This window comes from Mustela nigripes, chromosome 15 (genome assembly GCF_022355385.1).
Source record: "Mustela nigripes isolate SB6536 chromosome 15, MUSNIG.SB6536, whole genome shotgun sequence".
In the NCBI taxonomy this organism is placed as follows: Eukaryota; Metazoa; Chordata; class Mammalia; order Carnivora; family Mustelidae; genus Mustela; species Mustela nigripes.
This window is the reverse complement of record NC_081571.1, coordinates 32,856,664-32,882,516: the sequence shown is the minus strand read 5'-3', so window position 1 is coordinate 32,882,516 and position 25,853 is coordinate 32,856,664. Positions and strand designations below refer to the sequence as shown.

Sequence of the window (25,853 nt, the reverse complement as noted above, 5' to 3'; positions counted from 1 at the left end):
ACCCCCAAAGGAGGGCTTTGATAAGATTATCCACATAATAAAATATTGTGGGGTTTCTCCTCAGAAATAACTTGTGACGACCAAATGCTAAAATCTTTTGATGACTCAAGAATCCTAACTGCTTCTGTCATCATCAACTTCATGCAGATAAATGAGAGCAATGGCTAATAACCATTCTTCCAGACCAAAGACTTCAGCCACAACCAATCCACTGCAAATTCAGTCTTCCTTAGAAGCAAACTTCAAGTCAGTCCACTTTTGCCTACAAGTACTCTCACACTCTTGTCCAAGCCACTCTCTTGTCCTTGCGGAGCAGAGCAATAATCCCCCTCCCTGGGTCACTCTGTCCCAAACTCTTGTCCCCGCAGCTGTCAAACTCTCTGCTTTTAGAAGCCAATAACTGCTCTTAGAATAGAACTCTGTCCCCCTATGATAGCTTCCATGCTTCTACCTGCTCCAACTCCTGCCTGCTCGACTCATATCTTATTTATGTCCTTCGTTATCTGTCTTTCTACCTGTTTCCAGTAGAACGTTTCTCACAGGAAACGAGACCTTCCTGTCTTGTTAAAAATGTGAGTGAATGTTGAATATATGAACGAATGTTATCTGTGACATGTAGAGAAATGCAAACTTTCCCCGAAAGTCTTGCTCGATTTGTTGGTTTGAGGAGCTAGGGAAGTGTAATGACCTAGAAACAAGAAGCCTTGGGTTTAGTCATTGCATTGCTACTTAACCTCACAGCACGAGTCTGGAAAAACTTCTTAACCATCTTTGGCCTCAGTTTCCCTGTTAGTTCTACCTTTTCCATGAACAGATGGGATGATGCTCCTGACTCAGCAAATTATTGACTGACTCTTTGCAAAGCACTCTACTGGATATCAGCAATGCCAAGAGAACTAAGACACAGCACTAGCTACGAAGGAATACACAGGTGACTCAGGGCCAGAGACAAGTACACAAATAATGTCTGATTTCCTACTACACGCTCTAACGGAAACCCAAAGAAGATACAATATGGTACATTTTGTGATCTCCCAGCTTCCTCTGGTGTTCACAGTGGAGACCGCTCTTGAGCTGGGTCTTGATAGCAGCCAGAGAATCAGAATAGTGCACGGAGCGTGTGCAGAGGCATGACGCATCGTCAGATGCAGAGAACCGGAAGTGGTTCTAGATGGCCAGTTAAGTGCAATAGCGAGGGGCACAGGTAGAAAACTAGGTTGCACAGGTGAGGTGGAGCATGTAACATGGAGCTTCTAAGTCAAGCTAAGGAGTTTAAACCTTAACCCTGCAGGACAAGTGTTTGGAGCAGAGGCATGACCTAACTAAGTGTATTTTAGAAAGATTATTCTGACAGCAGCCTGGAGGGTGGACTAGAAAGGAAACACAGTGGAAAGAGGACTGCAGAGCGCAAGCCGTGGTAGTCATCCAGGCAAGCAGGGTGGCCATAAGAAGTTACGGAGAACTGAAGAAGGAGTAACAGAGGCGTCAGCATTAAGAGACCCATGAATTCTCTAAAGCCTGGTTGAGTTGAAAGTTCCTAGCTTGGGTAGTCAACTTGTTGCCTTTTCCCCAACAGGGCACACAGGAGGAGGGTCCGGTTTACTGGGAAATGTACAAGTTCATATTGGAACACCTGAGTCTGCTCTTACAGAAGCATGTGAGCGCAGGGGCGTTGTGGCCAAACTCTTGCTTTACAGAGGCCGGAGGAGCTGGGGCTGTGACCAAGTTACTGCACTATTCTGGCTTTGTCGCCTCTCCTGCAGGAGGAAGGCAAGTTATGACTGTCTCTTCCCTCGTGGGGGTGGAGCAAGGCTTTGTTCCACTGTTTGAAGAGCTGTGCCACACCCAGCTGAAAGGAGCTCTGTTAGGGAGGAGGAGCATCAGAAGACCTTGCACAAAGAGATGTCGAAAGGCTGCCTGCAGGGTAGGAGACAGGCTTGCAGGGGGGTTTGTTCTGGCTTCATAATGAGATTTAAAGATCCAGAGATGAAAATCAAGGGATACAGGCTGCAGAAGATATGAATTCGCTCTCCCTCCAGATGGGCTAACATTTGGATTGTTTTTCCCAGATGTAGGTGGCCAGGATTAAAATCCTACCGCTCTTCTCCCAAAGCGCGCGCGGGGGGGGGGGGGGGCAGACCCAAAGGGCTCCTAAAGAGACAGCTGTCAGCTCATCAGCTCACTGTGGGGACAGCTCTGTGCAGAGGTGCGGAGGCTGGGACCAGTCAGGCTTCAGGCATGAGATGCAGCCCTTCATCAGCCCAGGGAGCCACCGTAGGTCCCCCCCACCCTCACAAAGCCCAGATGCCTGGAGAAAAAATTTGCTTGGTGCTAAGCACCAGATGGCTCCCTTTCAGATAAGACTTTCCAAGTATCCAGAGTATTCTTTCTTCTCAGCTCACCCCGGAAGCAGCCCCTCTGACTGTGCCTCCCCACCCCATAAGTTGCTCCTCCCTGGGGCCTCTGTGAAAATGGGTCAGCTTTTGTGAGTTCTGGAAAAGCAATCCTCCCCAAGCCCCCCTTACCAGTTTCTAGGAGAATCTGCTCCTTCTTGCTGCAAGATTGGCTCCTTCACACTCACCCTTTCCCTCCATCTTCCTCACTGCCTGGCCTCTAGCCCTTGAGTCTTACTTAATCTTCAAGGCCCTGATAAAGCACACCTCCCCGCAAAGCCTTCCTAGATTGCCTAGTAGGAGTTTCTCTCTCCTTGTTGTCCTGTTGCACTTTATTTGATATAATCCTGGGTTAAATCTACTTGCATTATAACTTGCTGTGGTTCTAAGTTTCTTTTATACCCTCGATTTTCAGCCCTTGGAGACCAGGGCTGTGTCGGCTCACCCTGTTAGCCTCAGGGCCTGCCATGTTGAAGCTGCTTAATCAACGTTTGCTGAGTTCGTTAGAGTAGACAAGTAAAAGCTGCAAGTTTTACTACTGCAGAGAGGAGAGGCAGGGGCTCCCTGATTGAGTCTGCTTGTGCTCGACCAGCCTGGATCTCATAACCCGGCATGATTGCAGGGGGACTTAGGGATGTCTGGCAGGAGCCGTGGTTATATGAGCATCCCCTGGTCAGACCTGTCAGCAGTGAGGAAACACAGCGTCATGACCCTGGGAAGGGTCCTGGCTCAGATGCCTTGGTTGAGTCCTGACTACCTCGCCCAGTTTTGAGTCCTGAAATAAGAGACAAGTGTCTGCTCACATTCGGATCCTCCCTTTCATCTGTAGAGTGATCAGAGTCATTCCTACCTTTGCAGATAATTGTAGGAAGATAACTGTACATGCGCATTGCCTGGCGCCTGATTGATGTGCCTTGAGTTCTCCTAGTCACTCAGTCATTGATGGAGAATGTGAACAAAAAGAAGGCACAGGCTGGAGAGGGGGAATCCAAGCCTGTGAATGAGGATGGTTCTTCGGCTACAGCTTAGTGACAAGGTCTAGGTGTGGATACATCTGTAATTCTGTCCTAAAAACTCTGGTACCCACAGAATATGTCCAACAGCTGAGCTTTGACCACAGGGGGCCAAAGCTCTGCTTCCAGCCACTCTGAGCAGTTATTGTGAGAATAAACCACCACAGGCTGTTGAGACTTTTATGAGATGCAGACAGATCACACAGCCCGGTGCACAGTCCCTAGTAAGCAAGCTATGAATAAGTGGTCCTGTTATTGTGATCTTTCTTTCCCTCTAGACTCTAAGCTCCATGGAGTCAGGAACTGTGTTTTGTTTCCTACACTATACTCAGATCCTTCACACAGAGCCTGATCGATGGGGGCATAAGGGAGCTTAATGAATATTTATTGAAGATATGAATACCCCTCTGACATTTTTTAACTCTAAAGCATGGAGGCTGTGATGATCCTTAATGTTTATTTCATTCTATGACATTCAGTGATTTCCGTTAAGGACTGGGCGTGGGGAGGGGGTGCGGGGCACAAGTTCAGATCAGGAAGTATTTCAGCTATTGAATCTGTGATTGCATTGCTTTGTGAACAAAAACAAATCAAAATTTTATCCTTTCTCAATCTAGTTATTATCTCTGTGCAGTAATTGGGGATTGAGAGAAATTTTGTTTCTTCTTTTTTCATGTTGACCAACAGACTTGTGAACTTGAATGCATGTTAGTAATTAATATGGATTAATTTGATTTATAAGCTTGGGCACACAACTTTACCCTGGAAATTCTGCAAATTTTCTTAACCACTGCCACAAGTGGCCAGAGAACAATCTGAATCCATGATCACTATGAGTTTCCTCCGGACCAAAGACCCACACTTCTGACCGTGCCCAAACTCATGGCTTCAGGAGTGGAAAGAAAGAAGGAAGCTACAATTTTTTGTATGCCACGCTTTGTGTAGGACTTTGCATTTCTCTAACGGTATTTCGTGCTAGCCACCAATAAGTATTTTAGGTCGTCTTCTGGGCACACTTCCCTTCTCCCTTGAAATTAGGTTTAGTCACATGACTTGGTTTGGACAAAGACATGTGAGAGAAGAAACGCATGTTCCTTGCAGGATTGTAGCGTTAACAGCCAGCATGCCATTTTGCACACTCGATTTCCCCCTGCCATGTCAATGTGCCACATGATGAAGTCTCCTTCAGCCTAGGACCCAGAGTAAGGAAGACCTAGAAGAGAGCTCCCACTAATCCCCATGAGTGAGTGGCATTCGCAAGAAGTACATCTTTGGAAGTTCAAGACACTGAAAGTTGGGAAGTCATTTGTTACTGCAATATAACCTGAACCATCTTGACTGACATGTTACATTAGTTCATTTCATCCTCATAAAAAAGATCCATGAGATGGTGCTGGGAGATGATTCTTCCTGGATCTCCTGCATTTCTACATACATGTCTTCCCAACAAAGCTATGGCTTTCTTTAGTCCAGAATATCTTCTCAAGAACCCCTGAATAGCAAATGGCCTGGAGAGGTAGAGATAGTATCACCCTCCAGAGGAAGGGGCAGGCACACTAACTGCTTATTATAAACTCAGGATCCCTATGCCTGGGGTCACTCTCCTAGGACACAGCTCCCCAAGTGCACAGGTATCCATCTGAGCCACCTGCAAGGAGAAGTTATACAAATACAGTGATGCTCATGCTTTGCTGTGTCTTGAGTAATAAAGTCCATGTTGTCTCCCAGCCTTTCTGAAACCATGACAGGCTAACATGTTAGATGGAAGGAAGGCAAAATTTCAGACTTTTTTTTTTTTAAGATTATTTATTTATTTATTTATTTGACAGAGAGAGAGAGAGAGGGAGAGAGAGAGATCACGAGTAGGCAGAGAGGCAGCTGGGGGGGGGCAGGCTCCCCACTTAGCAGAGAGCCAGATGTGGGGCTTGATCCCAGGACCCTGAGATCATGACCTGAGCTGAAGGCAGAGGCTTAACCCACTAAGCCACCCAGGTGCCCCCAAATTTCAGACTTTTCACAGATCTTGTCAGTGGATATTAACATCACCACTTTACACATGACAAAACAGAGTATCAGAATCAGTTACCCAAAGGCATGCTACTAATAATTGGAAAATACCATCTTCCCCACTATTTCCGTTTGTTTGCTATGCAAAACAAATCTTAAAATACCATTCATTTATTTCTGTATTCCTGAATTCATTCATTCATTCACATATTCAATTAATGTCTATTAAATAATTGCTTTACTGTAGCATCCAAGTACTATGCTTGGATGCTATTTTTCAGAGTTAAAAATTAGCATTGAATTATCACAACATACCAGTTTTGATACCTAAAGGAAGACATTTGAGACTGTCTTAATATCAGCATACATTATACCCATTTTCAACTGCTTTCCCCCCAGCAAACAGATGACCAGGAGAGTACAATAAACTATCAGATTCCCCATAATTCAATGCCAAGAGTATATTTTGCCATTGATTCAGTGATAGGTCTGGGAGCTCTGGAGATCTCTGGAGGAGACAGAGTAAGTGTAGAGTTATAGACCTCCGGGGCACCAAGGACACTCAGACCCAAGCAATGCCCTCGCTCCACCTCCCTGCCCTCTTATAGGTGCTGCTGCAACAAGACAAGGTGGTGCCAGGAGCTCAGCATGACTAGCAGAACCAAGCTTCAGTGGAAACACACATACTCCCCAGTACAAAGCCCCAGGCTCTCAGATCCTAGGAAAGTTGAGCCAGAGCCTCACATCTGCCCCACTCCACTCATCCTTTTCTGCTGGGACATCATGAAAGGGACTTGGGCCCATAGATCTGGCTTCAACTCTTAGCTCAAACTCTAACCTACTACGTTAGTGATTTGGGTGTAGGATTTTTTAACCTCTCTGAGCTTCCATTTTCTCGTCAAAGAGCAGGATAATAATACCTAATTTATAAGATTTTTGTGGAAAGTAATGAATGAGCTCCCCTATGGAAAACACGCGTGTCCAGCACATAGTAGTCTTTCAATAAACAGCAGCAACTCTAACACCATTTTGCTTTGACTGAGTAGGCAGAACATCCCTTCAAACACAAAGAAAATTAGAAACTAGGTGCAGAGCCACTGGCTGAAAGCCAAAGGGAAAGATAAAGCGCTGTAATTGCCTCTCCTGGGAAAAGCAATAAATCCAAGCAGCTGTGTTGCTCCCATTCTGTGGCAGCACAAGAGGGAGACTGTGTTGGAGAACTTCCGTCTCAGGACCTGAGTGTCCACCACGTCCCAAACATTCTGTGGGGTGATGTAATGGGTACAGAAAAGAGGTGAGCGCTGTTCATTCTTCCAGGAGTTTACTATCTACAGAGATGGATACAAAGGGAGGATTTGATAATAACAGATAATGAAGGTAGGTCTTCTTTATTATCTACCAAGATTTGGACAAGGAGAAGATTAGAAAATATTGTATTATGGAGGACTGAGAAAAGGGAAGTGATGTGCATAGGTGTTTGTGATGGGTGAGCTTTCATTCTGGGGACGGGGGTTAAGACATCCTTCGCATATAGGTACTTAGGATGGGCAATGACAGATGAAATTTCAAGAGAGATACAGGAGCAAGGAGGGCAATTAAGCAAAAGGAAAATAATGAATCTGACAAAGATTGGGTCCTTTCCGGGAACATTGAGTAATGGCTCTTTGGCTGGGAAGTATTATGGGGTAACCAGGAAACAGAGTCTACACAATGGACAGCCTCAAGAGTGCACTTAATCTGGTTCGCAGTGAGGAGGACAGCCTCAAAACTATGTCTAGGCAAGACTAATCTGGTGGCTGTGTGTAGGACAGACTGGAGGAGGAAGACTTTGGCCGCAGAGGGACCAAGTAGGTATGTACACAGCACCCGAAGCATGAAGAATGGGAGCCCAGAACTGGGGGGTTAGAGAGGGTGAATCCAGAAAAGGTGAAGATTCTGGATTCAAGGAAGAGAAGCTTGAGGAGCAGCTTAGCACTGCCTAAGCCATGTGGCGAGCATTCCCTATGCTGGACCCAGAGAGGTATTGGCAAAGCACCCCTACAAGGTGGTCACCACCCGCACACTGTGGAGAGAAGACATGTTCTTGAAGACCACTTAATGGGACCAGACTGGTCAAGGATATAGAGGGTACCTTTAAGCAGTAACTTTCTAACATTTAAGGGGTATTATCCCCAAGCAATATACTAGCAAAGAGCCTATAGACTCAACTGTTCTGAAAGCTTAAAGATGGGCATGATGACGGATGCCATTCCCCTTATCAGAAAACTGAATGAGGTTGGCTGAGCTTGTGAGGTCCGCTCAGGTTTGTGTGAGTCTCCAAACCAGCGAGAGCTGAGGCTTCCCGAGGAGGAGATTCTGAAGGATTCCCGAATCAGGGACATTACCAGTGGTCCTATGTGCAGCCCAGGAAGAGAAGGAAGAGGACATTACCCTTCAACTGTCTGAGGGTGTTAAGTATTCGACTTCCCCTACCACACAAATAGCCCAGTGGCAAATCCTGACGTGAGCAGCTTTGGAGAACGAGCTTTACAGAGTAAAGCATGGCTTCTTTCTGCAAAGCAGCTCACAGTTTGAATCAAGATTCTGACATATGTTTATGTTTTGACCCAATAATTTTGCTTCTAGGAATCTATCCTAAGAAAATGATCAAACGTGCAGGCAAAGACCTATGTGCCAAAATATTTACAAAGGGGGAAAAAACGGGGAAAACAAACTGAATTGCAACAATAGGGACATAGTTAAATAAATTATGGTATGTCAATTTATGAAATACTTTGTAGACATTAAAAATCCTGTGTTTGAAGAATAAGAGGAGATGTTCACAAAAGAATGCTAAATGGAGAAAGCAGCCTGCTAAATTATACATACTCATGATACCATGATGATCCCACAGTGGGAAAGCAGCAAACCGAGGGAGGAAAGTGAGGCTTTCCTTCTTCATACTTTCATGAACCTTCAAATATTTCTCTAAATGCTTATGAGCAATAATAATAAGTTGCACTTGTTGAAGACCTACTGTGTGCCACATACAGTATTAGAAACTTGGTGCATATATCAACTCACTTTATCCTTATAACGACTCCACAGAACAGGCACAGGTATCAAACCCATACTACGGGTAAAGAAGCAGAGTCTTGGAGATGGGTCTTCACTCAAAGTCATCCAGCTAGAACAGGGTAGAGATGAGACTCGAAGTTAGGCCCCCAGGGTCCCAATCTCCCAAACATAGAACATTAACTGGCCTCCATGATTAGTAAATATATAGGTGTGCATAATGCTCTTAATTCCAAAAATGTCCCCTTTTCCCCTCTACCCTTTACTTTATAAGGAGATATAGGGTGTTTAGTGGAGGGAAGCAGGCCTTCAGCAACAAGACTCTGGTTTTACACCAAGCCGTTCACTGTTTATGCCAGTGGCCCCAAAACACTGATGCCTGGAACTTCTTTTCTGGGGAAGAAACACAGATTATAAAAGGTCAATGAAAATTACTTTACATTGTTAGCAACTAGCTAATTAAGTAAATTATGTGAAGTATTTAACACTAGAACTAGTCATTAGAGTTTACAAGTAGATTAGGAACAAACAGGAATGGGTTTTGTATTTGGGAATAAAATGAGATGGGAAAGAGATCCACTGGGAACCCCAAGTGTGCTCCTTGGCAGAAGCATGACTGCTCACCAGGGCCCTAGGCCCAGCCCCCGTGTCAGCTGTGTGAGGACCTCAGGTGAGTCACTTACCCTCTCTGGGTCTCAGTTTCCTATCTATATGACACAGGAGTCAGTCCAGATGATGTATTGGTTCATTTCTTGCTCTGATCACCACTGCTTCTATGACAAGACTGTCATTGCTTCCATGGCAAATTCTATGACAGAAGATAAACCTCTCTCTGAGAAGCCTGGTAAGCTGACTACCAGGCACAGGAATCCAGCATTTTGCAAGACCTTCCTCCTCTTGGAAAGAGGACCCCTTCACTTCTCCGCAGCCCGGCAGCCCCCGCTGAGAGCAGAAGCCTTCATCCAAGCTTCTTGTGATAAAGCAGACAAAGTGGGGGGTTAGGCTGGGAGAAAAAGTGGGGATCGGGGAAGATGGAGAGCTTGAGGGTGCTGGAAGGATTTCTAGACCGTATTCCCACCCCTGCTCCCTTTCCTGGAACTGCCGAGAGAACTGCATTCTGAGTCCTTTGTTACTGTTGTTGTTTCTCTTTTTCCTTTGAAAGCACTGTCTATGGGAATAAAGGTTCATAATCTCAGGGATCGCTGAGCTAATTTATGAAATGGAGAAAAGGAAGTTATTTTCTGTGCACGTAGCATGATATTCCCCCTGACAATGCACACCCTGGGCCGCCAGTGCCTGGCTTGCTTCTCCTCCATGCCACTTGGTATTCTGCTCACAGCGCAGAACACAGGAGAGTCAAGGCCAAACACAGATGATGCACCATAGAAACAGGCCAAGAGCACGCTGTTTTCTGGGGACTGGATCCCGTTACCCTCTTATTGTTTGGGGACAGCAGGAAAGGAAAAGAGGAGAGGGCCCTTGGCAGTGTCTGAGAGACGAACACCCATGCTACATCTCCATAGGGCCCACCCACAGGAACCTCGAAGAACAAAAACCCATCTCCGAGGTGCATGGCCCCTGGTCAACCAGTAACAGCAACTACACCTCTAGCTGGCCAGGGGCCAGGCACTTGCAGGTCCCGTGGAGTATATGCAGTTAGCTGAGTTGAGGCAGAGCTAGAAGCTTTCAGGAAGGAATATGAGAACAGACATTGAGAAAATCTCGCCCATGGGCACATAGCCTTGCCAGGAGAGAGTTTTTTCCTCTTCTGCAAGCCTTCCCTGCTCAACTTAAAGGATCTTAAAACTACAGCTGAAATGAGGATGAGGAGAAACCGGTGACGACCATTTCTTGATTGACGCCATCGTTCAGACCTGGCGCTAGGGACTGGGAGGTATTGGACCAGCCAGTCTTCACAGATACCACACTTCATGGTTAAGGAGAGCTAAGGAGACTGAGACTCAGAAAGTTTATGAAACCTGGCCAGGCTAACACAACTAGTAAATCACTGAGCTGGGGGGACCAGAACCCAAACCAGATCTGGTTCCACTGGGCCACACGGTCACCTCCCATCCATATGTTGAGTGCCTGCTACACAGTAAACACTGTGGATGGAAGTGTGTGCGTGTATGTGTGTGTGTGTGAGAGAGAGAGAGAGAGAGACAGACAGACAGACAGACAGACACAGAGAGACAAAGACAGGGAAACAGAGTGTGTGTATACAAATCTCCAAACACTCTGGGATCTGAACGCAGGTCAGTCCAGCAGAGCGAACCACCCAAACCTGTCCTTGGCCATCTTTCCTGATTCCAAGAATCCTCCCTGTAAGGGCAGCCAGGCCGAGTTACCAGCCTTGACTTTCTGGAACTGGAAGCCTATGTGACTGTGACCTAGCCCCGGGGTCTCACAAACTACCCCTACCCCACCGCCACCTCTTCAGCACATGATACCCCAATGAGTTCCGTTTGGGCCACTGGGCCGGCAGTAGACCAGCCCACCACAGCAGCTTCGCAAAGCTTCTCCCCCATGGCCTCGGGGCAGCGGTCACGTGGTCACAGGGAGTGTCAGAGGCCTGAGGAGGAACCACAGACCCAGTGGGGCACTCTGCTCTGCATTTTTGAGCAGCTCGACTTCTTTCAGGCTTGCCTTGGCTTTCCCCCAATCAGCTCCTGTTTCTGGCTGTCACTAAGTTGCTGTGTAAAAATAGAAGCGATGTGGAGAACAAAGGCAGGGAGGAGTCTGAGCAAAAATTAAATGTCCTTATAACCGGTGGCCCACGGACAAGCGCTTGAAGCGCTTGATGTTCCTCCAGGAAACTCCCAGCTATCTCAATGTTAACGCTTTGCTAGAGGGAAAAACCACCTTATCTTGACAATAGCCAGGCCTCTAAGAGCTGGTGAGTCCTTCAGCACAGGAAAGTCCTTCTGGAAACTTCCCTATGTCTTTACGTTCCCCCCAGCTCCGATGTACACAATCAATTGCTTCTCACAACCCTGTGCTTTCATAAAAAACACTTTTCTGCATCTCAAGAATTCTTGGCCATCAGCTCCGAACCCCAACCTTCAAAGCACATCACAAGAACATCTCCTTGCTGTTTCCCCCAAAACAAGAAAGACAATTAAGAGATTCAACAAAAGAAAGGAAACACAGTGCATCATCCTGCATGATGTGCCTACAGAGAGGGGGCAAATGTTGAACCTTCTGAGAGCAGAGGGGGGCCCACTGTGGAGAATCACACCAGGACAGTAAGCACACACGGGACTGACCCATGCCAAAGCAAATGTATGGGTAGAATGAAAGTCTCCACAGTAGGGTCTGGATCGTGGCTCCTTCCTGTGCAGCCTGGAGTCTATTAGGAGGTGGTGGAGTGACGCTGGTTTCAAGGGAACTGTCAGAGACATCCCTCTTCTACACTTGGTCCCACCTCAAAGCCTCTAGGAGCAGCTTTCACCCTTCAACCTTCTCAGGCAAGGTGTTAAAAACAAACCTTTCTGAATAAATTTTCCTGGCCAGAGATATTGGCATTACAACTGGGAATAAATCCCTAAGGTCTGGGAGTGGCTGCTCTCCGTGGCCAGACCTGGGAATCCTACAGAAGACACAGGGGGGAAGCCAGCTGCCTCCCAGTCAGGGGAGGTCTATTTAGAAGAAAAACCACCTCCCCTTGCTTCACTTGCCAAAGGGTTTAAAGCAAATAACCTGGCCCTCAGGAATACTGAATCCTGAGGATTAACCGGCTCTAAGCTTCCTCAAGTCGGGGTTAATGGGAGCCAAACGCTGAGAAAGCAAAAGGTGTCAGGCTGGCTTCTCGCCCAGGCCCGAGAGGACCAAGGGAAGCAGCACCCCTGAGAAGGTCACCCCTGAGATGCCCCACTCCAGAATCTCCCATCTCCCTGAAAGCGATGGAGACAGCCCTGCAGAGCGCTGCCGCTGGCGGGTGTGCAGCCAAATGAGAGTAGAGAGGCACCAAGAGAGAGCTTCCGGAATCTTCTTAATTGGGTGCACAGAATCCAGAGTCTACTGACGACCATTTAAATACCAGCACCATTAGCTGTGTCGCTGTGGAACTACCTACCAGATGTGTAACAACCGTCTTTACTGGTCTGTGTGCAGCTGGCTATACCTTCTCTGGGCTCATGCCCCATTCACCCGAATGGCTGCTTCCGCATCTGCTGCAATGAGAGTGCCTCAGTGTCACCCTAGGACATGGTGTCCCCTGTGCCACCATAGGATGCCCAGTCCATGATCAGGCAGGAGAGTGGTATAGAGGTCAAATGACTGCTAGCATCTGATTTTTATTAAAAACAACATTTAAAAACAACAACAACTGTTCTCTTGCCACCAGAGTATTTTATTTTTCTGCTGGGAGAAGAAAAGCCCTGTGAATGTTTTATTCAGCAGGAACTACAACACTGTTATTATAAAACTTTCTTTTCCAAACTAATTCCCTGAGCTTCCGCTGCCAGAATGCCTCCTCTCCAGGGCAGGTCTGCCTTCACTCATTGACTTCTGAGATCCTTCTAGAAAATCTGCCACCCAGACTCCAGCAAGCAGCAGATGGTCTCCACGGGGCTGTGGGACTCATTGTGGGGCAGCCCCACCCAGGATGGCTCTGAGAAAACCCACAAGCTGAGATCTTGTTGGAAAGGAGCACCACGTTGCTGTCCTTACCAGGTTGCTCTTCAGGAGCAGATCAGAGCCTGGTGATGGCCCTTGGGGTGGGGGGAGGGGTGTTCCTAGATGCACCGTCCCCTCAAGAGTTCTGAGTAAAGCATCACCCCCCAAAGTCAGCCTGTTGGCCAGGGACCCCCTAAGTTAGTAGAGGGAAATATCAGCCGAGGGGAAAATGAGAGACGAGGCATGCCCCAAATTCTGCAAGTTCCTAGCTGGTTCTACAAATGGAAACAATTCTTGTTCTCATCTTCATAAAGGGATGGAGGAGCCTGAGCCTTCCATAGGACAGTAGCGGATCCCTAAGATGGGCTCGCCTTTGATGTTGGTACCCTTCCAACGCCTCCGATGGAGTCTGACAGAGAACTATAAACTTGTGAAAGCCAGCTCCCCTTTGAGAACTCATCCAGACTGACCACTGTGGGAGGAGAAACTCTCCCATGATGGCAGCATCCGGCAGAGTCACCATTGAGAGTGAGGGGGAAAAAAAGACAAAAAACAACAACAACAACAAGAAAAAAAAAAAAAAAACCACCAAAACTCAGTGATTTGACTAGGAGATAAAGGACATGCTAAAAGAAGCAGTCAGCAGAGACAAAATGGGAACGGTAGCAATGGTGAAAGCAGCAGTCACCCAATGAGTTTGCTGTGCCCGAGACAGTATTGGCACTGGTATCCGTTTCCAACTCCTATCCTCTTCCCTGTGTCCCATAGAAAGAAGATTGAAACTGCATCTCCCAGCCTCCAGGAGAGCCACATTTCTGGGTGCATTTAGTCCAGTGAACAAAACCCACTTATGCAAGCTCCAAAAGGTGGAAGACTTGGCAAGTGTGCTAGTGGGCAAGTGGGCACCAGTAGAGGAGAGTTGGCAGCAGATGGATTCCACATTCCAATGGTGGGTAACCAGTTTGGAGAGGTGCAAAGATGACACCAGTGGTAGTAGCAGATGAGGTTTCTTGATTTCTAGATATGCAACCTCTAAGCTAGATGCTAACTGACAGCCTCTGGTGCCATACCTCCAGCCTCTCCAGGGATTTTGCGAGCACTCTCTCTCTATATTACATCTTCTTCTTCTTGCAATCCCTAGAGAGGCAAGCAGACTGGCTGGCTGTTCACCAACCCATTTTCTTTTCTCCTGTGTGCCCAACCAGAGGAGATGTCTCCTAGCCTTCCTTAGTGTTGGGTGTGACCCTAAGTTCATGGATTGTGACCCATCACAGTTGGGCAACCACTTTCAGATCTGAGCTCAACAGCCAGCACCTCAAAATCTCCATGCTCTTTTCCTTTCTATTTGTCCAACACAGACAAGCACAATGACCTTGAAGGCTCCTTGTGGAGACAGTGGAGCCACAGGATGGAAGAGAATGAGCCTGGGTCTCTGCATCACCATTTGGAAGGGAAGCTCTTGGCCATCACAGTGGCACCAGACAAAACCACACCCAGTGTGTGAGGGGGAGAGAAAGGTGTTAGATATAAGGAAGGGGTTACAGACACAGTGACTGAGCATAAGATGGTTGGTAGCAGTGGTCACTGAAGATAAGTCACCGGGGCTGTGAGGTTTATCTAATAGGGCAGTTAGCAGCCCCCCAGTTAAAAGAAGTTGTTTCTGTTTCTGCACTGAACTGACAGATAAGAGCTCCCAACATAAAAGAGTAAATCATTGATAATACATAAACACATTATAGACCACAACCAAAAATAACACGTGAGCTGGCAGAACCTACCTAAAAAAGAGAGATTTGGAGTCATTTTAAAGTTCTTGGGTAGAGCTTTAGGAATGAAATTCCTCTGATGTCTTATCAACCCAGGCCCATCATTCGATCCTTATCGTCCTGCACCTGCCACACACACTGAGCTCCAGGAAAACCATGGAGAAGCCCCCAAACACACCATAGGTTTTTCTTTCAGAATCCATAGGGGGTGGGGGCCTGAGAAACCAACCTTCCAGGTTCCAAGATGTCCAGAGGCGGCACCCAAGGAGAAATCTCTTCACTGGATAGAGGAAAGGCCATCTTTCTCCACAATGGACCTTGATTCCAAGAGCCATTCCCTTTGAATGAGCTCCAGGAGCAGATGCAGATCCCAGAGACAAGTGGGCGCATCCCAAGCTACAGATGTGAGGCCTGGCAACGGAAATGACAACTCAAATAGCATCTCTCATCGATGAGCCGGGCCAGCTGGTCTGTTCCACTGGCTGGGAGTCGTGCCTTAGAAATGGGCCTGCCTTTTTTATTTTCTGATGTGTCACAATTCACCCTTTTGTTGTTTCAGAACATTCTGGAGCAGGGGAGGCTAATCATTCCCCATGGTGTGACATCTGTTTGAGATGACTGGGGACTCAGGCCCAGAACCTCCCTACGTCATCCTAAAGGCAGCTACATGGCCACCATTGCTCCATCCCCTGCCATTTCCCTTTCAGTGGTGCACGAAGCGGGAAGAGAGGGAGAACACATTCTTCAGGCTGGCAATGTAAACAAACCCTGGGAGAAATACACTGTACTAAAAATAGAATACAAAATAAACACCCGTCCCTGCTCTGAGAAGATTGATGTTCTTGTTGAGTACAGCAAAGCCAGGAGAATCTCTGCACCTATTTTGGTCCCAGCCTTGATGGAAGCCAGTCTTCATTTAGGTCTGCAGCGGCTCAACAGACAAGGAAAGGAGCCTTAGTCTCTGCTGTTCATGTCTGTGTTTTGGTGTCACAACACAATAAACATCGGCTCGGAAGGCCCGTCATGGAGTTGAGGACAAAGAGGGGGTGCTCCTGCCTTTGGAACTCTTTTGTGACAGAAATGGCACCCACTTAAAGAGTTGCTACTCACAACAAGTCCACATAGAGGAGAAGATGTAAACTCTGACCCCAATTAGCTTTGTATCTTGTCAACCCAATGACCACTCTGAACCTAAGACTCAAAATGAGAAACCAGGATAATAGCTCTTTGTTGAGGGCAGAGCATGTGCCAAAAACTGTACTAAACACTTTCTATATTTAATATCATTTAATTCACCCAAAAGGACCCGGAGGTAGGTGGTTTTATTCCATTATACAGAGAATGACATTGAGTCTCAGAAAAATTAAGGAAACTGCCCAAAGCCATAGCACTTGTCAGCAGCAGAACCATGAGCCAAAACCTGTTTTGCTTGACCCCTGAATCCTGTGCTCTTAACCCTGTGCATCTTTAATCGGTATCAGGACTGATCTGGGTAGAGATCTTGCGGCTCGGGGAGAGAGACTAGAGAACGGACCTTGAATAAGGCTGGGCCAAGGGAAGTTTCAGGTTTGACCAGCACTGCCAGGTCTGTAGGCTTGACTGACACCCAGAGCTAGGCCTCCACCACGGCAATTCCAGGTCATGAGAGAATCCTTGCAATGCGGGAGGTCACCTCCACTCTCTACATCTCTCCCTCTCCACCTCCCCCAAAATAATAAAAATGGAGGGAACCCTGAGAGGACCCGTTAACGCTCAGTTACCCACTGGGGTAATTTGAGTCCACGAGTTCTCTTTTTCAGGAGGAAACCTGAAGAAGCCAGACTCAAAAGGGCTGCCTATTGTATGATCCCATGGAGGGAGAAAACGGATCAGTGGTTCGCAGGGTCTGGGAAATGAGGGTAGAAATGACTACAGAAGGGCACAAGAGCACTTTGGGAGGATGCTGGAAATGTCTTATATTCTAATCGTGGTAGCCTTTATACAACTGTATGTGTCTGCCAAACGTCATTTAAGCAGACACTTAAAATTGGCAGATTTTACCTCACATAAATTGCATCTCAGTAAAGCTGATTAAAATATATACACACAATTCCCCCCACACCAAGGGCACTAGCTGACGAATCCTGAGCTAACATTTTCATTGTGTAACTGCATTGCAGTAAACCCCGGAAGCTGAACCCCTCAGCTAGTTGTTCGACCTTCCCAGTCAGGAGACATCCCATAGGCAGCCATGGCAGGCTGACAGGGCTGTGTCCAATGGGAAGGAGGTTCTGAAGGGAAATTTCAGGCAAGTGCTTCTGTAGCCACTGGAATGACTCTGATTGTTAGGGTTACCTTGGCTTCCTGCCTTCTTTCCCACATCTTCAGAGGTCAGACTGTGTATGTGATAGAAATGTTCATCTGGAAAACTGCCCAGAGCCAGATTAATATAACATCACTGTTTTAACTTGTATCTCACATGACATACCCGTCTTTATCTTCGTATCTCGTTGCATTTTGAAGGCCATACCTGTCTCTATGGTCAGCCTGGAAAATACATAATAATACCGCTGAAAATACTAAATACGCAGCTCCCGCCTACCTCAAGAAGTGTGGCATGCATTAGCAATGAGCGTTACTGTAAGACTAACTACACTAGCCTCGTCTGTCTATCGTTCCAGCTCTAGGTCACCTGTCCCCCTATGCATTCTCTTTGGTAAAGGTATCTATCTCTCTAGTACAGCCCCGTTAGTCCCTTTGCTTTCTGTCCAAGACCTTCTGTTTGGGGAAGATCTGGAGGCTTCTGACCCATGTTAATAGCTCAGTTGGAAAAGGAACATAAGCCACACAAATACAGTCTAACATTGGAAATAATCAGATCAGTCATGCAAATTAATAAGTACATAAGGTCATATCCCAAAAGAAAAGAGTGCAGTCTCATACAAAAAATAGCTGCCAGAAAGAACAGATTTTAAAGGAAAATGAAAACTAAAGAGCCAGCCCTGCCTCTGGACTCCTTTAAAAGCTCCTGATGCTCTTTGCTGTAAGGTGTGTGATCTCCTGGGCATTGCTGTCTCTAGGCAGCCACACTGCATCTCACAGCAAGGTAGAGACTACCCTAGTAGGGGTTTTATCATAATAAAAACAGAAGAGTTTAAAACAACACAAAAGACAACATTTTTACCAAAATACACTTTAATCGTTTATCAAAAGGGGATGATTACAGCATTGAAGGATAGACTGGACTCGTGAACATCGAAGGAAAGCGACCAAGACTGGATGATAAACCCACCCAAATGCACAGAAGCACAGACACCTGGAAGGTTCTCAAACTGCACTGGTTTGCTAGATACTATCAGTGTTTGTTCTTTTTTAATATTTCTTCCTCAGAAAACTTCATTTTCTCACAGCTTCCAGGCTTAAACAAAGACAAAAATTGCATGGAACAATTGATATGACTTAATACAAGTGTCACATATGCTCCAAGGGCTTTCGGATATAACCACATATGCTATTATTTCATCTGCCATGTGATCTTCCTACAGTCTTAGAGTCATGGAAATGAAACTTCATGAAGAGACAAAAAACCATGATTTTGTTTTTCTTATATCCATGCCATAAAAAAATGGTTAATTTTCATAAAAAGCAGGAAGTAGGGAATGGGGAGAGTGGGGGATGGGGGTGGTGGGAATCAACTGGGAAGTTTGGTTCTAATCTTCTGAGCTGCCTTTGGAATGAAGTTATGAGGTAGGAAGGCTCTCCTGACTCTGACCTAGGTGGACAGAGGGAGCAGAGAAAAATCTAGAGCCTCATCTGTAGGTCCAGCTGGGACTGATTTACAGTGTTCAACCTAATGCATAAAAGAGCCTTTCTTTAGAAAACTCTAAGTGTTTTACAGATATAATATAAGCATGCTCTATATAAAACGTTGTTTTATAATCTGCTCTATATAAAACGTCGTTCCAGGTGTTAGGAAGAAAAACAAAGATGGAGATTCGATCCCTCAAGGAGCTCCAGGTATCCATCTGCCTAAGTGAGCCCAGGTTTCTTCCAAGTACGGATGAATTAGCCTGGCTACATGGGGCAGAACTGATCATTGAGACATGTTGGGACAAAGAATCCCCAAAAGCCAGGCAGAGTTCTCTTCGAGTTCCTTCCTTTCCAGATGCTGCCTGGACTACTGACACCTTCCTGGGACCCACACTACCCCTATACCTCCCCACTCGCAACCACCCTGGAATGAACTTCTTTCCAGTAGGGAAATGTACCTCTGGAGGCAGACAGCTTTCAAAAGAGCTCATCAGACCAGGGCAAATATCCCAAGACTCCAGCGTGATAGAACTATTCTCCCAAATATCACTACTAAGCAAACACACTTCCAAATCCCCCTGCAGATAGCTAAATAAGTGAAAAAGACCATTTTTTTTTTTTTTTAAAGAACATTCTCTGCCTCTCTCAACCTCACCCATTTACTTGGGTTCCCGGTTAAAGATCAGATCATAATTCAGAAGGTAACCATCATTATAGACAAAAAGTTTCTGCTCAAAAGGGTGATAGTTAATGCTCTGGATTCTTTCCTGCACCTTACGCAAGGTAATACCTAGCCTGCCCTCTTTGCCTGTGTTTGTGTCATAGTAGTAGAAAATCTCTTCTTCTCTGGTGTTCAGAGTGCGGGTGGCATACAGAACCCCACATACCATGAAGGCATTGGAGACAGATGGCTTATACTGCCTGGTGTACCAAGTGTTCAGCACCACGAGTGTGGTGTCGTTGAGCTGACTAATCACCATGTTACCGGTGCTGGCTTCAGTTGAATAAATCACCCACAAGCCATTCTCATCCACAGCCAAGTCAATATCTTGCCAATCAACATTAGCATACGAAAAGCGGTTATTATAGGCAGCATCGGGGAGAGTCTGAGTCACTTCAGCCCTGTTGTTATTCAGGTTAATTTTGGCAATGTTTCTGGTGTTGTACCAGTTGACGTACATGTAGTTGTTATAAACCACGATACCAGCACCTTGGCCATAGACGAGCCGCTGATCTCGGGCATTTGTGTACAAGAGCAAATCATCCAGTGTATTGTGGAGTCTGTAATACTCCAGAAGTCTCCCATCTGTATTCAAAGGGGCCACCCAGTACAGCCCCCCTTCTGGATGCTGGGGAGAGTAATCCCGACCCCAGGCACCATACTTATAGGAAAACCCTCTCCAGTTGAGCTGAACAACACTTGGCTTGCTGATATTCGCCACACCGCCGTGCCCACAGCTCCCTGTACAAACAAGAACAGGAAAGGGCATTCTTAGAGAAAAACGAATAAGACACAAATGGTTTCATACCCTAAGAACAAAAGGAATCCATAAAGATTCTTCTTGTCAAGGTTGAGTGATGACAGTGGTTCTGAGGGAGAAGAGCCAAAACCCTCTCGGTGTCGGTCTCAACACAAACCCGCTGTGGGCTCTGGAGAAAACCGCCTTCTGTTCCCATGAGCGGGCTTTCAGTTTGGAAATGGGGATGCTGAAGCGGCCAAGAGCTGTACTAAAAAGGTTTGAGGGCCCAGAAAGACGAAAGGAGGACTTGATGGATTTAGTAGATTGTCTTCTATCAGAAAGCATTTTGCAATTTTTTTTTTTAAATTACATCTTTCTTACAGAGCAATCAAGAAAGCAAGGTCATCCCAGACCCTACCTTTTTTTCCCATAAAGCCTTCTATGCCCCCAGGATCAAGGACAATTGTGATAAAGGAGGAGACTGTCTTGGGCAAGTGCCCATGCCCTTCACCTTTCTGCCCCTCCCTGGAACCCCAGGGAGTACATAACTACAGGGGATGCCAGTGTTCCCCCAAGCCAATCTCAGAAGAGGAAGTTTGGGCTCTAAAGACACAAAAACGATCGTCCTGTCATGGCGGGATTTCAGCCTTGAGAAGCCGTGGAAGTAATTTTGGGGCAATATCGCCTGCTCTGTGCCCAAGGCAGAACCCACTACATAGTGGCAACATCTTGCTGAGTGGTAAGGCAGGTTTGCTGTTCATACCACATATCCTACTGGGCCACAGAATGCCAGGCAAGGACTTCACCTTTCTCCGTCGGACACCGCCGTGGGACCGGACTCACTGGGGCCCTAAATCTGCCTTCCCTATAACACCAGCGAGCGACCCGGGCTGGGCAACTGGGCTTTCACACTGCACTCTGTGATGCCTACCAAGCCAAACTGTTTCTGAGCTACAAAAACAAAATAAAATCCCTCCAGGATTTTTATAATAACTATCCAGAGTTGAACACGCAGTTTCTGGGATCTTAATAAATACCCTTTACGAACAGGTAACATTGTTTCTGGGATGACAAAGAAAATTCAACTTCAAGTACATTCGAGGTCATTTTCCCTCATCCGACTGCCTGGAGCAGAGCAGGTGAGGGAAGGAGGAACAGAGCCTGAATCACTCGATCTGGCTTTGAATGCTGGGAGGGAATCAGGGAGCCGTGGAGAGCACATGGTGGGAGCTGGAACCAAAAGCAGAGCTCCAAAGAATTACCTGATTTATCACAGGGGGGCGGGGAGAAGGGCTGATGAAGGGGGAGCAAAGCTTTGCCTGTAAGTCTGTGCCTCTGACCGATATGGAAAGACCCATTTCTCTCCTTGCTAAATGTCCCCCCCTTCTCCCCTCCTTACTCAAGGTCTGCTCAGAGGTGAAACCATTACTAGAAACCCTGCTTTTACTTTTCCAATCTGCTGGGGCTTTTTGGTCCCAGAATTACATATATGCTCCTTAAATGCTCTCATAAATCCGCAGTTGGTGGGAAAGCCAGCCAACCATACAACAGGTAGAGAAATGAAACCATTCTGTACCCAACCTCAAAAAATTTTGCATATCATTAAGCAGAACACAGTCGCAGGTTTATTTTAATAATGCATGCACCATTTCATAAATAAAAAAGCAACGTGTGTTCAGCCAAGAGATTGCTCTCTACCAAAGAAATAATAAATAAAATTATAAATTATTATTTCTTCTCCTAAAAGTGATCTCTCAGATGAATGCTTGTTTGCTTTTGTTTATGAAACAATGCATGAATTATTAAAATAAAGTTAGCGGTGTGTTCAGTTTAATGATAACAAAAACTGTTTGAGTTTCCATATGCTACAAACTGAATTTTCTAGTTAAAATGTCTTCCCAAGAACTTATTTATTTAACTACATTTCACTCTGAGGAAATGAAAGAAAATCATGTTTTTTCTTGCAGGTTGGAAGACTTAGGAATTGTTTGCTTAATTGAATCTTGCTTTCCTGGAAAGAAAGTATCCCAAAACAATAGCAACAAAATACTTAAGGGAAAGTTACCATACATAAACATATCCAAGCATTAGCAAGGGGTTAAAGATCATAAACTGTTCTGCCTTGGATGTGGAAATCCTTAGATATAAAGGAACCAAAATAAACTTCTTTTAAAAATGACTACTTCTGGGGCACCTGGGTGGCTCAGTGGGTTAAAGCCTCTGCCTTCGGCTCAGGTCATGATCCCAGGGTCCTGGGATCGAGCCATGAATCGGGCTCTCAGCTCAGCAGGGAGCCTGCTTCCTCCTCTGTCTCTGCCTGCCTCTCTGCCTACTTGTGATCTCGGTCTGTCAAATAAATGAGTAAATCTTTTAAAAAATGACTACTTCTACTGCCATTAATAATAATAATAATAATGGTTCATCATCTTCCACACCGACCAGGAAATCAAAAATTGTACCTGGTATAAATCCCAAAACTCTTAAAACCACAATCTCTGTTTCTTACTTTCCAACCATTCCTAAACATTCTTTTTTTTTTTTTTTAAGATTTTATTTATTTATCTGACAGACAGAGATCACAAGCAGGCAGAAAGGCTGGCAGAGAGAGACAGAAGCAGGATTCCCGCTGAGCAGAAAGCCCGATGCAGGGCTTGATCCCAGGACCCTGAGACCATTACCAGAGCCGAAGGAAGAGGCTTTAACCCACTGTGCCACCCAGGTGCCCCTCCAACCATTCCTAAACACTCTCCTGTCCTTTGTCATACCCCTCTTCTCGATGTCTTCTGGACCATTTTTAGGGCTCTGGCTATGGTCAAAGGAAGTGGAAAAAGAGAGGAGAACTGAGCAGCGCTGCCAATGCTACAGATGTGACCACAGCAGTGACAGACCAGAGAAAAGGCCATGGTGGGCTTCCTCGACTCCTGGCAGCAAGCCATCCTGGAAACACTACTGAAACTGACAGCCAGCGGGATGCCCACTGCTCATCCAGCCCAGCAGGAGCCTCCACTGTCTTCACCCCATCTATGCCAAGCTTTTCCCAACCCTCCCTAACTCTTACCCTCCCCCCCACTTCATTTTAAGGCCTTAGGGGTACTTCATTCCCTTCCTCAACCATCACAAGTTTCCCCTGACCCTGGGACAACCACCCATGCCCACCCATAAACCAAGAATGTAAGAGACCAATGAATTATTCTGCATTTTCTGGTAGAAAAGAACATGCCACAGAAACAAGAGTAAAAACACCCTTTCAGCTACCCCACAAGCAAGGAAGCCAAGATAACCTGGTGTTAATCAGGTTGGTGAGTTGTCAGAACTTTCCTGTTACTCTGGGAATCACAGGTGCACCTCGCTATCAGACCATCTATGGAAGGCAGCCTGGTAGAGTGAAATATTGGCAGATAGATTCCAAGTCAAATCCCGACTCCAGTACTTACTGGTTATATATAACCTTCTGAGCATTAGCTTCCTTGTGTTAAAAAGAAACAAACAAACCCTAATACCTCCTCTGTAACTGATAAGAAGAGTGAGAACTCGTGTACGGTAAGTCAATAACTGGTAACCATCAGCATTATAATCACACGACACTGGAACTGAAGGTTCACCTGCCTGTCTCCCTTTCTACAGACTGGTTTCTGGAGGTTTCTGGAGCCATCCTGATAACCCTGGTTCCCCAAACAGGACCAGCCATGCAGGGGCACCAAATTAGGATTGTGAAATAAGGGAAGGAAAGACTGGTCAAATCTCCCAAACCCAGCTTACTGTATTTATAAAACCCCAGACTTCTACTCTGCTACATATCTTGGTTTTTCAAAAAGCCTTGTATCCACTCCACAGAACATAATACAAGGAACCCTCCACACAAGGGTAGCCTTGGTTGGTAATCTCCTCCTCACGTAATTCATTAGATCTGGCCATGGTATTCTGAAAATACCCTGGGAAGCCACAAGGTAAGACTGTCACATTCCCTGACTTGGCTTTTTTTTAAAGCTTCATGGTTGTATTTGTGTGTGTGAGGTAGCAGAGAGTTTTTAATTTGCATCAACAAATGGGAATTCAAATTTCTTGCCCAATTTTGAAGGCTGGGTAAAAAAAAGTTAGCAGCTCGGTGCCAAACTCCAGAATTACAACCCATAAAGAAATTTTAGTTTATCTGATTAAAATTTTTACTACCAAAAAAAAAAAAAAAAGTCTTATGGTTCGTAGCATTTTTCTTTATACCAAAGACTATATGCAGAGGAAACTTAATCTGGAATCTGTGAGTGCAATCTCCGATCTGGACAACTGAGTGTTGAGTGAAGAGGAGAATACAATTCACTACACCAAAGACTATATGCAGAGGAAACTTAATCTGGAATCTGTGAGTGCAATCTCCAATCTGGACAACTGAGTGTTGAGTGAAGAGGAGAATACAATTCACTTGTGATCATTTTAGGTAATTAACCTGGTCATAATCATAAAATAATTAAGACCAAATTAACTCTGAATTATTGGATATATACAACCCAACACTCTGCTTCTCCTAAGGCTTGGGATTTGAGCAGGTCACCCCATATCCTCCATCAACCATTCACGGAGCGCCTCTATGGGTCAGCACAGAACGCGGTGTCACTGCCAAGCACGATGACGGTCCACCCCAGAGGGAGTGCGTACATTTGCCTATCTTCCATCATTTAGAGTCAGGAGGAGATCAGAAAAAGAGTCAGTTGTTTTCAGGGAAAAAAAAGCTAATGAGCAGAAGGCCAATTATTTTAGATTAGAAAGTTCTATGAAATGAAGCAGAAAAGGATGGCATTTGCGGCATAAACCGAATAGAAAGCATGTTTTATCGAGCCCTAACTCCATGTGCTGGTTCTAAGTCGAGCTGACCATGGGGGAAGCACGCGGCGACTGCAGGGGAGGGGCCCAGAGAACTCGGAGTTGCTTTATAGCTGCGATTTGCGCGCAGCCTTTTGTTCTGTGCAACTCTGCAGTGAAAAAAAGCAGACAGGCCAGATTTTAAAGTCCCATAATAGTGAGTAACTTTAATTAAAGTCTCCACAGGCTCACAACTTTGTGGTGCCTAGGGAGTTTCCAATTCTGCATTATCAACCAATCTAAACAGAAAGAGAGCAAGTAAAAAGAAATTGATTTGAAAACATGACAAAAAGTCAGTTTAATATAAACATCATAAATATGATATGAACAAAGCTGGAGGAGGGCCAAGTGGCTTGGCTGAGATCCAGGTACTACCAAGGTTGTGGGAAAGTGAGAAGAAATCTGGGTCCAATTTGCTTAAACAACACCGCTGGGCTGGGATGGCCCACAAAAGTCTAAGTGTGAGGACCTAGGGGAAAGTTCTAGAAAAAAAAAAATCTAACAAAAATAATCTAACAGACTCACTCGCTGTCCTCCTTAGATATACCAAACAGTGTACTTTGTCTCCCACTGCCACCCTTGAGTTAGTGCCATTGGACACGTTAGGTCCTTTGATGGCGACAGAGCAAGGGGCACTACATGTCCGCCTCAGTTCTGCCGCTAACCACCTGTGTGGCCTCGGCAAAGCAGCATCCTCACCACCTAAGTCCCCTCTTCCGGAGACACGAGGGACCTGAGCCAGGTTGCTCTGAATGTCCCTTTCCGTTCTAAAATGTCTTCACTCTAAGGAATACAGAGAAAACTGTGCTGGAAACATCTATGCCATGAGGAAAATCTGCTGTGGAGAAAAAGGAAGGAAGGAAGGAAGGAAGGAAGGAAGGAAGGAAGGAAGGAAGGAAG

At 45.9% G+C, this 25,853-nt stretch overlaps 1 protein-coding gene across 1 annotated transcript in view; it reads right to left on the bottom strand.

The window, feature by feature from the left end:
• Nucleotides 1-18,006: 18,006 nt before the first annotated feature.
• The window catches only part of OLFM4 (olfactomedin 4), a 22,109-nt gene continuing 14,262 nt past the window's right edge, over nucleotides 18,007-25,853 (bottom strand). The window contains exon 5 of the mRNA XM_059377837.1: nucleotides 18,007-20,101. Coding sequence (XP_059233820.1) covers nucleotides 19,299-20,101 — 803 coding nt within the window. The 3' untranslated portion in view covers nucleotides 18,007-19,298. The remainder of the gene's footprint in view (nucleotides 20,102-25,853) is intronic.